The 13,629-nt window shown below is 30.7% G+C and overlaps 1 protein-coding gene and 1 long non-coding RNA gene across 2 annotated transcripts; both read left to right on the plus strand.

Moving 5' to 3' along the window:
• The first annotated feature begins 242 nt into the window (after positions 1-242).
• LOC103838126 (probable protein S-acyltransferase 3) lies at positions 243-5,782 on the plus strand. The gene is made up of 5 exons (XM_033282515.1): positions 243-3,616; positions 3,703-3,882; positions 4,008-4,319; positions 5,090-5,311; positions 5,399-5,782. The coding sequence occupies exons 1-5, from the start codon at positions 3,479-3,481 to the stop codon at positions 5,747-5,749; spliced, it is 1,203 nt and encodes a 400-aa protein (XP_033138406.1). The 5' UTR covers positions 243-3,478; the 3' UTR covers positions 5,750-5,782.
• Positions 5,783-8,113: 2,331 nt separating this feature from the next.
• Positions 8,114-8,585, plus strand: LOC103846865. The gene is made up of 2 exons (XR_628728.2): positions 8,114-8,270; positions 8,360-8,585. It is a non-coding gene; the product is annotated as an uncharacterized LOC103846865 (long non-coding RNA).
• The last annotated feature ends 5,044 nt before the right edge of the window (positions 8,586-13,629 follow it).

Raw genomic sequence — 13,629 nt, forward strand, 5'->3', positions numbered from 1 at the left:
TCTTCTCTTTGTTGCTTTAAAATATTTTCTTGGGCTAAGGGGTGAGCTAAGGGGCAGCGATAATGCTGCTCTTACTGGCTATGAGTGAGAGGTGGGAAAAATAGTGGGGCATATACAGAGGGTGGGTCCATTCACTTTATATTCCCATTTAGATGTAAATGATACTATACAAAGAAAATGATGATTCATACACAGATAGTTAGAAATAATGAATCACTTGCATACAAAAACTAACGAAACTCCTTTTACCCACAAGTGAAGGGGTCCCATGCCTATTTGTACATTTTTCTTAAAAATGATGTTAATATGAATTAATATAATAAAATAAATAAATATGAACAACAATAAAATACTTTTTCATTTTTCTAAATACTTTTAAATTTTTTGCTTCTGTTTCTCAAATTAATATATATATATATGATTTTAATTCACACTTATAATCAATTAAAAATTGTTAATACGTTATACTATTTATATTTCATTAACTAATATAAAACTTCAATTAGTGTATAGAAAATACTAAATAATATTGTTAAATAATAATAATTTTAACTTAATATAAATTATAATAATATTTATGTGTTTTATTTAATTACTCACAATTCAAAAGTGTTTTAAATATTTTAAAATTGAAATGTTACTTAATCATAAAGCATAAAACTATCATACTATTCACCAATAATTATATTGATTTTCAAATTATTCAAAAGTTGGTATATATTTTTAATTTAAAACTCAAAATAGTTACATATATATGTTTAAATTAATTTTCTATTATATTTTGAATAAACTTATTAAAATTATGATTAAAATAACTAATTTTAATTATGTAAAATAAATAGTACTATAAATTTTTATATAAAATACTGATTGTAATACTGATTAACTAATCTACAATCTAATTAATACTGATTAAAGTCAATTTCTTTTTTTTTTTAAATACTGATTGTTCATTAATAAAGGCCCAGCACAGCAGAATCCTAAACTCAAAGTTTTCACATGGGTCTCATTAGCTAATCTATAGGGTCTGTTTTGACAAAATGTAAATTATCATATTTCAAAATAACTATAGTAATAAAATATCAAAATCCAAACCGTATTACAAAAAAAAAGGCCCAACAGACATTGGTTCTTTTTAGTTTTGTACAATTTTCTTATAGAAAGTTGTGCCAACGTAATATTTGTCAACGGCTACAAGCCTACAACTTGGGAGACGCAAAAAGGAAATATGACCGTTCTAATTGATCTGTTGGCTCCTCTACAGAAGCGCTCTCGTTCCTATAAATTTGGTGTATTACCACAGACAATTTCTTACAACAGACCATTCTTATAACAGACAATTTTTACAATAACAAGCAGATTCTGGTGATGGAGAAAACCATCCTTGGAAATCTGGAATGGCAATACGTGTTCCTTGTCCGCTTCATTACAGCTTCCATGTCTGACCCAAAGGTGAGTTGAGTTTTGCTTAAAAGTATCCGTTATTCTTACAATATTGATTGTAAAGAGACTTGACTTTGATTTTGTTGTTGTTGTAAGAACGCAAAAGACTTTTATCTGCCAAATGTTTTTTTTCGTGTCACTTAACTGAAGAGACTTATTTTGTTTTTTTTTTCTTAGCTCAGCTTTTACCGAATGCTCAGAAGGAGAGGAAGCTAATCAACAGTGGTGATAACAACTTATTTTTATCGGCACCGTTTCAAGTCAAGATTCCGTTGGCCGCATCATCACCGTCACAGCTGCGGTATAAAATTCCTTATTAGTTTCTTTGTAAGTATGTTGAAATCTCTATGGTCATCTTGTTTAAAAGACTGGCATTATGTCTCTGCTACGGATTGTTAAACTAATTTTTTTGTCACTTTCTTTTGTTTGGGAATTTTTGAAGTTGCTTGATTTATAATAGAAATTTATGTGTATTCATAATGTGTAAGCAAACAGAAAGTGACGTCCTGTCATTAATTTGACCGTTAGAGATCGTATTGTTTCATTTGACTCTCACACAGTAATGATCACTAAGTTCCTGCTAATCAATCTAGTAATTAAAAAAAATTCCTCTCAATTTTTTTATGTTTTTTTTAAACTCTTATGTTATATATACTCAGGTTTTTTTGTTAGGAGTTTTTAAATATTGTTCGACTGATAATAGAAACTTATGTGCATATTCATAATGTGTAAAACAAATAGAATGGACGTCCTGTCATTGATCTGATCGTTAGAGATCGTCATATTTTATTTGATTCGCACAAATGTGATAACTAAGACCATGATTAACCTGGTTCTTAGGGTGGACTTCTTATTTACAGTTTTTTAGTTTTTAACTAAGAAAAGTTAAGAAGCGTATTTTAAATAAGAGATATAAGAGTCGATTCTTAGCCGAAAAACGTAAAAACACACACAAAAAAAAGTTAAATCATGAGTTAAGAACCCAAAATTAAAAATCCGGATTAATCATGCTCTAAGTTTCTCTAATCAATCTAGCAATTAAAAAAAATTCCTCTCAAATTTTTATGTTTTTCTAAAATTTTCCTGGTTTTCTAAAATCTTCTGTTATATTTTTTTAAAGAGTTTTTGGGTTATCTGATTGATAATGGAAATTTCTAATGTGTGGAATCAAATAAGTAGAATGTAACGTCATATTATTGATGTGATTTCCCTCTCAAATTTCCAATTTTTCGTTGTAAAAAAAATAAAATTCCATGTGTTTTCTAAAATCTTAAAACCTGCTTGAGTGTTTGTATATTTGTCTGTTTGTTTGTATGTCTACGTGTTTTCTTGTTTTTGGGTTTGCTTGGTTGCCTCTCTGATTGTGTGCTTTTGTCAAAGCTTTTTTCATTATACTCAAACACAAATCTCCTTTTATTGTCTGATGATTTGTTTGAACGACTACAAGGGTCATGGACTCATATGATACTCCAACCTGCGAGATGCTGTTAAGTTGGATGAGGCGGTTTAAGTTGTGCGGCAAATGGTGGAGCTGGTTGTATTGATGATCTGGAAAGTGATGATTAATTCAAGGGTCTCTTAATTCAATGTGTTTTATTAGAAGAAATATCAATATGAGCTGGATTTAATAATGTTCACATAAAAAGAGCCATCACAACATAATAAAATAAATTGTTCATGTTCCTTTATATTTTATTGTTTCATCCTAAATTTATTTATTTGTTTGTACTTCAAAAAAATTCCGAAAATCTTGGAAACTATTAGAGGACTAAAAAAGTTGTTAGAGAGAGAGACCAAAACAAAACTGCAGATGATTGATTTGCAATGGATTTTGATTATTGAGGAAAGAACAAGAAGAAATAAAGATTAAAAAAAGGCAGAAAAACTCAAAAACCATATTTCATCCCTTTTATTTGGTTAATGCCAAATAAAACAAACTCATAATTTATGAAAACTTAAGTTAAAATATTAGAATCTTGGAGAAACTATTGTTTTTTTTCTTGAAGATAGGCTTCATGTGTGGGTTTTTGAGACAATGCAGAGGGAGAGAATGAACAAGAAGAAGAGTAGTCAGGTTCATTGTATTTCCTCTCATGATCATATTCTCATGATGGCTTCAACTTCAAAACACATTCCTGAGATCAGATTGTACAAAGCCTGGAAGGGTAACAACGTAATAATATATTCTTTACCTGAAGCCAGTAATATTACATGTTTCCTCCTATTCAAATATGATTAATTATGCTTTTGTTGCACCAGAGATTTTTCTGTGGTGGGAGACTAATCTTTGGTCCTGATGTTAACTCTCTCTTCCTAACCTCTTTCTTGATTGGAGCCCCTGCCCTTACATTCTGCATAAGGATGCTCGTGTGGATTCAAAAAGACGATCCTATCTTCAACTACACCGTTCTGACTTCAGCATTTATCCTCACCCTCTTGGTTTGTATCTTCTCTTTAAGTTTTTTCAATAGTCTTTGCTTTTTTCTTTTTTTTGTAGTAAGAAGTTCAGGTCTGAAACTCATAATCTTGCTTTTTAAGCTGATATCTTTGCACCGTGTCTGCAGGTGTTTACGTTTCTATTCTTGACATCAGCTAGAGATCCAGGAATCATCCCAAGAAATAAAACATCAGTAAATCTTGAAGATGGCTCAAATAGTTCCTTGACACAGTCTATGGAATGGGTCAACAACAAAACTCCTCATCTCAAGATTCCTAGAACAAAAGACGTTTTCGTTAACGGCTACACTATCAAAGTCAAGTTCTGTGAGACTTGTTTGCTCTACCGTCCACCACGTGCATCACACTGCTCCATATGTAACAACTGTGTCCAACGCTTTGATCACCATTGTCCATGGGTTGGACAATGCATTGCCCATGTAAGTAACATGAAACTTTCAATATTTCGGTTCGAGTGTGTCAGAGGTCCCCGGTTAAAGTGACTACTGGGATGAAACTTGTGATATAACAAACTAAGTCTCATATTGGAGAATTAGACAATTAGAGTCTAATATATAAAGAGGTGTCTAATTCTAATAGTACAAGGCCTTTTGGAAAGGAAACCAAAAGTAAATCTATGCGGGTCAGACTCTAATGCCAAAAATGGACAATATCGTACTAATCAGATAATATAGAGTTGGACATGAGCTTAATAAATCCCAACAATTGGTATCAGAGCGGTTGACGAGAAATCTGCAAGAAGACCAAAATACCCTTCGAGTAGGAACGGGACCCATCGAGTGGAAGTCAGTTGTGGGACACAAGCTAAATGTGATCCTTAGTTTGAAGGGGAGAATGTGATATAACAAACTAAGTTCCACATTGGAGAATTAAGAGAGTCTAATATATAAAGAGTTGTTCAACTCTAATAGTACGAGGCCTTTTGGGAAAGAAATCAAAAGTAAATCCATGCGGGCTAGCCTCTAAGGCCCAAAATGGATAATATCGTACTAATCGGATAATATAGAGTTGGACATGGGCTTAATAAATCCCAACAAAACAAATATTTCTTGATGTTGTTTTGGGTGGGATTACGGGCTTCCGCTCGAAACTCCTAGTATTTTTTAAAAAAAAACTTTCAATATTTAGACTAATACTCCATAGACTTGACACTTCTTGATCATATATGTATATATCCTCTCTTTTGCAGAGAAACTACCCGGTCTTCATCTGCTTCATCTCAACGTCAACGTTGTTATGCATATACATCTTTGCGTTGTCATGGATCAATCTAATCCGACAGCCTGGGAGATTGTGGAGTACAATGTCTCATGACATAATCTCTGTCATTCTCATCATCTATTCATTCGTTTCTATCTGGTTCGTTGGTGGCCTTACCATTTTCCACGTCTATCTTATGTCTACAAATCAGGTAAAACACTTAGCTATACCATTAGGAACATACTTGAAAACCTTGTTATCTAACATCTTTCTTTGTGTTGTGTCTGTTTTTTGGCAGACAACTTATGAGAATTTTCGGTCCCGTTATGATAAGAAAGAAAACCCTTACAAGAGAGGGTTGCTGAAGAACGTTAAAGAAGTGTTGTTCGCCAAGATCCCACCTTCTCAACTAGATCTCAGAGCAATGGTCCCAGAAGAAGATGGCGGATCTGAGTATGAGTCAGAGTATAGCTCTTCCATCAGATATGATAATGAAAAGGGAGGCAAACTCCCTAAAAGGGTGAGCCCGGAGAAGCTTAACTTAGATAATATTGACATTAGCAATGAATACAAGACAGCTAAAGATGATGCTTCTTCTGAGCTTGATCCTTCTTTCTTCTCATCTCAGCATAGAAATGACCCTCTTTAATGTTGTATCATATTTTATCTATATTGTCAGGAATATTCTGATGCAAGTACTCAAAGGATTAGCTAGGTTTGATTAGAGACCTAAAGTAAAATTGTACAAATGTGGCCCTTGAAGTTTTATACTATTTTACTTATATAACCAATATTTTTGTTAGGGTTAAAACATAAATTTTGAGAAAAAAATCAAAAATATGACAATATTGTTTTAATGCATAGTTGGATCATGCACTAACATATGATGAATTTCAAATAGGTTTGGAACCTTTGTTGTCTCCGTTTCTCTAGAGAATAACGATTTTATAGTGGTTAGTCCACTAATTTATAGAGTATTGAGAAATTTTACTAAATTAATTGATAAAAAACTAAAATGATGCCCATGTACCATGAAATAGAGTTTAACATACATTAATACAAATGTATAATGTGTTTAAAATTTTTAAAACAACACTAAAGATCATAGGCTTCAGTGTATAAAGTATTTACCGAAAAACTCAATATTTTCGTAGGGGTTAACACATAGATTTTAAGAAAAAATCAAAATCATTACAATACTGTTTTAATGCATAGTTGCATCCTGCACTAACATATGATGATGGTCAAAGAGGTTTGAAACCTTTGTTATCTCAGTTTCTATGGAGAATAGCGATTTTATAGTGGTTAGTCCACCAATTTAGGGAGTATCATAAAAGATTTACGAAATTAATTGATAAAAATTAAAACGATGCCATATACTATAAAAGAGAGTTTAATATACATTAATACAAATGTATAATGTGTTTAGAAATTTTAAAACAACACTAAACATCATAGGCTTCAGTATATAGAGCATTTACCGAAAAACTCAATATTATTGAAGGGGTTAACACATAGACTTGAGAAAAAGTAAAATAATATGACAATATTATTTTAATGCATATTTGCATCATGCACTAACATATGATGAAGGTCAAAGAGTTTTGTAAATTTTGTTGTCTCCGTTTCTCTAGAGAATAGCGGTTTTATAGTGGTTACTCCACTAATTTAGGGTTTATTATGAAGTTTTACTAAATTAATTGATAAAAAGTAAAATGATGTCCATGTACCATGAAATAGAGTTTAATATACATTAATACAAATGTAGAATGTGTTTGGAAATTTTATAACAACACTAAAGATCATAGGCTTCAATATATAGAGCATTTACCGAAAAACTCAATATTTTCGTAGAGGTTAGTTAACACATAGTTTTTGAGAAAAATTCAGAAAATATGACAATACTATTTTAATGCATAATAGCATCATGCACTAACATATGATGAAGTTCAAAGAGGTTTGAAACCTTTGTTGTCTCTTTTTATCTAGAGAATAGCGATTTTATAGTGGTTAGTCCACCAATTTAGGGAGTATTGTGAGTTTTACTAAATTAATTGATAAAAAATTAAAACGATGTCCATGTACCATGAAAGAGAGTTTAATATACATTAATACAAATGTAGAATTTGTTTAGAAAATTTAAAACAACACTAAAGATCATAGACTTCAATGTGTAGAACATTTACAGAAAAACTCAATATTTTACAAAAATATAATTAATGCAAGTTTATGTTTATATGCTTAGGTAAATGAATAATGCACTTTTATATTATTTTGACTATAATCTCAGAAAATTAATTGAAAGATTTTCTTTAGAAAAATATAATTAACACAAGTTTATTTTTATGCAGATTGATATGCTTAGGTAAATGAATTATTCACTTTTATATTATTTTGACTATAATCTCAGAAAATTAATTGAAAGATTGTCTTACAAAAATATAAATAATGCAAGTTTATGTTTATATGCTTAGGTAAATCAATCATGCACTTTTATATTATTTTGACTATAATCTCAGAAAATTAATTGAAAGATTTTCCTTTCAAATATATAATTAATGCAAGTTTATGTTTATATGCTTAGGTAAATGAATCATGCACTTTTATATTATTTTGACTATAATCTCAGAAGATTTTCTTTAGAAAAATATAATTAACACAAGTTTATGTTTTTATGTAGATTGACATGCTTAGGTAAATGAATCATGCACTTTTATATTATTTTGACTATAATCTCAGAAAATTAATTGAAAGATTTTCTTACAAAAATATAAATAATACAAGTTTATGTTTATATGCTCAGGTAAATGAATTATGCACTTTTATATTATTTTGACTATAATCTCATAAAATTAATTGAAAGATTTCCTTACGAAAATATAATTAATGCAAGTTTATGTTTATATGTTTAGGTAAATGAACCATGCACTTTTATATTATTTTGACTATAATCTCAGAAAATTAATTGAAAGATTTTCTTTACAAAAATATAATTAATGCAAGTTTATGTTTATATGTATATATATAGGAATCTAAAATATAATAGAACTCTCAAACAATTTATAAAACATCCTACAAAATGAGTCTCTCCAAAAAATGTACATTAATCGCATTTGTTTTCACTCTTTTCTTCGCGATGTCAATTGTTCGCTGCACCGATATTGTTTCAGGTACTACATTAAAATTTAATTTTTAGTTATGCTAAAGTCTTCATTCCTGCATAATTTTAATATTTTATTATTTCTTACTATTTGAATAGATTTCGGAGTAAAGTATAATGTGTGCTATGGTCCATGTGACGACAAAGGAGTGTGTAGACCGTTTTGTTCTTCCAAAAAAGGTCTGAAAATGGGAGACTGTGTTGGCAAAGAAAAAGGTTATCTTGGCGTTTGTTGTTGTGATGAACCCTAAATAAAATATTAAATAATATCATTACATATTATATCTTGTATGAAATGAAATAATATTACCAATAATACATAAAATGCTTTTACAAAAAAATATAAAATGTTATCACATTGAAGTTACTTTGATTAACCTCGAAAAAACATTAGTCAAAGTGCATGTCTTTTCTAAAAAAAACATTGATAAAAGTATAGCAAAATATTAATAATGTAAATATGTAATCCCACATGACATAGAACTGTAAAATATGGAAGGGAAAACACGGAAACGATTAACGTTACATATATATGTCATGCAAAAATAAATGAAGTGAAAAAGGAAACTAATAAAAAAATGGTAAATGTAATTAAGTGAAAAACAAAATATTAATTTAAAAATAAAATATTCATTTTTTCCTTTGTACATATATTCATTTTTAAAAAAAGGAAACTAATAAGTGAATGTAAATGTAATTAAGTGAAAAATAAAAATATTCATTTAAAAAGAAAATATTCATTTTTTCCTTTGTACATATATATTCCTTTTTTTTTCTTTTACCAAAATAAATATTCATTTTTTCTCAACATTAAAATAAATCCTATGAACGGAGACGTGTCATAAACCCTACATAGTAGAAGCTTTGCAGATGCATTCAGTCCATGTTGTCATGCAGCTTCTATTGGGCCGAATTTCTGTCACCATTCTGATATACTCTATTCTTCAGTTTGATTTTTTTTTTTTTTGAAACTATTTATTTTGATATCTTTTGAGTCGACATAATGAATCACGAGAATAAACCTCTCTAACACGAGATTCCACTTCGACAATACATATCTCCACAACCTTAAGCAGAAGAACAACATAGTACATATGTTAAATTCACATTTGGGTAAAAAAATTGATAGGTTTCGCCGATGGATCATGTCTTCATCGTCAATCTAGCTGTTGCGACTAGGCATTTACTTGGATGAATTTATGTGATAAATCATGCTCCAGGTAGTTAAAAACTTTTTATTCTTAGTTCAGGTATTAAAATTCAAATTTGTTATAAGTTCAGGTATCGGATTGCATCATTTGTTTCGTTTAAACTAAAATGATTCAGTTACGAACTGTTTCATGTCACCATTTTACGAACATGATGACGGTCGTATGTATTTAAATATCTTTTATTCTAAGTTGATGTATTAAATTTAAATTCGTTATTAGTCCAAATATCAGATCACACAATCAAATAGTTTATAGATTGATTAGGCGATATGGCCTAGTTCGTGCACTAATTCACCATTTTGCCTAGTTTCATCTCTTGATTGAATTATTACAACTATTCTTATGGATTTGAGTGAATAGATCGAGAGAAACAATGATGTAAGTAAAGTTTAATGATATTATAGGTGTTGATAATCAATGGACATATATACGTGAGAGAGATTTCATGAAGTCGAAAGAAAATAAAAAAATTGTAAGATGACAAGAATGATATATATATAAGTTTACGGAAAAAAAAAGAATGATATATATATATATATATATATATATATATATATATATGTGTGTGTGGAAGAGAAAACATATAAAGAACATGCAAAATTAACGTGACATATATATGTCTCATGCAAAAATAAATGAAGTGAAAAAAAAGAAAACTAATAAGTGCATGTAAATGTAATTAAGTGAAAATATTCATTTTTTCTAGACATATAAATAAACCGTATGACGGAGACGTCTCATAAACCCTACTACATTGTAGAATAGGAGGCGGATGAGGCATTAGCTTTAGGACCGATTACAATAAATATTATTTTGGGGCAAAATTATGTGAAAGGTGTCATTGGTTCAGTGGTTGAGTATGCTGCATTTACTTTAAACCTTCAAAGTGACATTTTTATCATAATAAACCTCGAAAGACGTTTTCATGTTTATAGACGACTAGTATTGTTCATTTTACCAGTATATAGAAAATAAGGTTTGGAATCTTTGTTGTCTCCGTTTCTCAAGAGAATAGCGATTTTATAGTGGTTAGTCCACCAATTTAGGAAGTATTATGAAGTTATACTAAATTAATTGATAAAAAAAAATTAAAATGATGTCCATGTACCATTAAAGAGAGTTTACTATACATTAAAACAAATGTAGAATGTGTTTATAAATTTTAAAACAACACTAAAGATCATAAGCTTCAGTATATAGAGCATTTACCGAAAAACTCAATATTTTCGTAGAGGTTAACACATAGATTTTGAGAAAAAAATCAAAAATATGACAATACTATTTTAATGCATAGTTGGATCCTGCACTAACATATGATGAATGTCAAAGAGTTTTGGAACCTTTGTTGTCTGCGTTTCTCTAGAGAATAGCGATTTTATAGTGGGTACTCCATTAATTTTGGGTGTATTGTGAAAAATAAGGTTTGCATCATGCGAAAATAAGGTTTGGAACTTTTGTTTAGAAATTGTAAAACAACACAAAAGATCATAGGCTTCAGTGTATAAAGCATTTACCGAAAAACTCAATATTTTCGTAGGAGTTAACACATAGATTTTGAGAAAAATTCAAAAAATATGACAATACTGTTTTAATGCATGGTTGCATTCTGCACTAACATATGATGGAGTTCAAAGAGGTTTGGAATCTTTGTTATCTCTGTTTTTCTAGAGAATAACGATTTTATAGTGGTTTGTCCATTAATTTAGGAAGTATTGTGAAGTTTTACTAAATTAATTGATAAAAATTAAAATGATGCTCATGTACCATGAAATAGAGTTTAATATATATTAATATAAATGTAGAATGTGTTTAGAAATTTTAAAACAACACTAAACATTATAGGCTTCGGTTTATAGAGCATTTACCGAAAAACTCAATATTTTCGTATGTGTTACAAAAAAAAAGAGAGAGAGGGAGACCAAACAAAACTGCAGATGATTGATTTGCAATGGATTTTGATAATTGAGGAAAGAACAAGAAGTAAGAAAGATTAAAATAGACAGAAAAAAAAAACTAAAAAACCATATTTCATCTCTTTTATTTGGTTAATGCCAAATAAAACAAACTCATAATTTATGAAAGCTAAGTTTAAATATTAGAAACTTGGAGAAACTTTTTTTTTTCTTGGAGATAGGCTTCATGTGTGGGGTTTTGAGACAATGCAGAGGGAGAGAATGAGCAAGAAGAAGAGTAGTCAGGTTCATTGTATTTCCTCTCATGATCATATTCTCATGATGGCTTCAACTTCGAAACACATTCCTGAGATCAGATTGTACAAAGCCTGGAAGGGTAACAACGTAATAAATATATTCTTTACCTGAAGCCAAGATATTACATGTTTCCTCCTATTCAAATATGATTATATGATTCTGCTTTTGTTGCACCAGAAATTTTTCTGTGGTGGGGACTAATCTTTGGTCCTGATGTAAACTCTCTGTTCCTAGCCTCTTTCTTGATTGGAGCCCCTGCCCTTACATTCTGCATAAGGATGCTCGTGTGGATTCAAAAAGACGATCCTATCTTCAACTACACCGTTCTGACTTCAGCATTTATTCTCACCCTCTTGGTTTGTTTCCTCTCTTTTAAGTTTTTCAATAGTCTTGTTTTTTTTCTTTTTTTTTGGCAAGAAGTTCCAGGTTGAAACCCATAGTCTTTTTTTAAGTTGATATCTTTATATCCATATCTGCAGGTGTTTAGAAGAGAGGCTTACTGAAGAATGTTAAAGAAGTGTTATTTGCCAAGATCCCGCCTTCTCAACTAGATCTCAGAGCAATGGTACCCGAAGAAGATGATGGATCTGAGTATGAGTCAGAGTACAGCTCATCCATCAGATATAATAACGAAATGGGAGGCAAGGTCACTAAAAGGGAGAGTTCGGAGAAGCTTTCTTTGCTCACACGTAACATAGGTGATATTGACACCAGCAATGAATACGAGACAGCTAAAGATGGTGCTTCTTCTTAGCTTGATCCAACGTTCTACTCATCTCAACTAGACTTGCCTAAGTAACGGCAGTGAAATGACCCTCTTAATGTTGTATCATATTTGTCTATATCGTTAGGCATGAAATAGCAAGAATACAAAGGATTTGTTAGGTTTGATGTATCCAAGAATCAAGATTGTAGATTAGAACACCTGAATGTCCTATTGTCTTAGAGACAAAGTAAATTTGTACAAATGTGGCCTTTGAAGTTTTATACTATTTTTAGTTATATATCATTTGATAAACAAAAGACAAAACATAGATGTAATATACAACTAATTGTTATATTATATTTCTTGTTGGAATTATTGAGTATTGATTTATGATGTAGTCCTAAGCTGTCAAAGGATTACAAGCACCTAAGATCAAAGTGATGATTGATCCAACAAGAGGGGTGGTTCTTCTAATGGATCTAATCGACTATAAAATCGGCTGGATGGGAGTGATGATGATGATCTCGGACAGAACAAGGTGTTGACTGATTCCACAATCAACCCCGAAGAACAGGCTGATTCCACAAGCAGTCTCAATCGCCAATCACTAAGACAAGTGAATCCACACAAGGCTTGATGATCAAGATAACAAGGCTTGATGATCAAGATAACTCAAAGACACAAAGACTTTGGAGAAAAGAAACTAAGAAGTTTATTATTTATTGGGTAAAAGATTTGTGCCTTCCATTGAGGGACCTAATGAGCTTTATATAATGTTCATTACAAAGACTTAGAAAGCTAAACAAAAATGGAAACATAATGAAAATATCAAAAACTAGCCGTTAGGCTTAAATGAGAGAATCTCAGCCAAAATGGGAAATGCGTTGAGCTGCTTGTATCTGGACAACTTTGGGAAGATCCTAGGAGCCTTGGGGAGCATCTAGTTGATGAAACAAATCGCCAAATCACAGCCAATAGTGTAGAAAACTAGCCGTTGGGATTTAAAGCAATTCGGCTCCAAAAATGGCAAGTGGAGATGTTGAAGAATCTGGCTGATCCAGTGAGGTTTAGTGCATGGTATCAACACTCCAAATGGTCTTAGATGTAATGAATGATCTCCTGGTTTCCAAACGTGAGTTTGAGTTGCACACTCCTTAAGCAAAGAATTAATTTCCTTAAATAGAACCAGTTAGGATGCAGTGTAGATAGTCTAACTTGTAAATGGCATATCCCCTAAACCAT

This window comes from Brassica rapa, chromosome A10 (assembly GCF_000309985.2).
Source record: "Brassica rapa cultivar Chiifu-401-42 chromosome A10, CAAS_Brap_v3.01, whole genome shotgun sequence".
Classification (NCBI taxonomy): domain Eukaryota; kingdom Viridiplantae; phylum Streptophyta; class Magnoliopsida; order Brassicales; family Brassicaceae; genus Brassica; species Brassica rapa.

What these genes read in the sequence shown, in the direction of transcription:
- LOC103838126 (XM_033282515.1), top strand. Translation starts at nt 3,479, where the DNA reads ATGCAGAGGGAGAGAATGAACAAGAAGAAGAGTAGTCAGGTTCATTGT. An exon ending in AAGCCTGGAAGGGTAACAAC is followed by an intron (nt 3,617 to 3,702) that starts GTAATAATATAT and finishes TTGTTGCACCAG; the next exon opens with AGATTTTTCTGTGGTGGGAG. An exon ending in ATCTTATGTCTACAAATCAG is followed by an intron (nt 5,312 to 5,398) that starts GTAAAACACTTA and finishes GTTTTTTGGCAG; the next exon opens with ACAACTTATGAGAATTTTCG.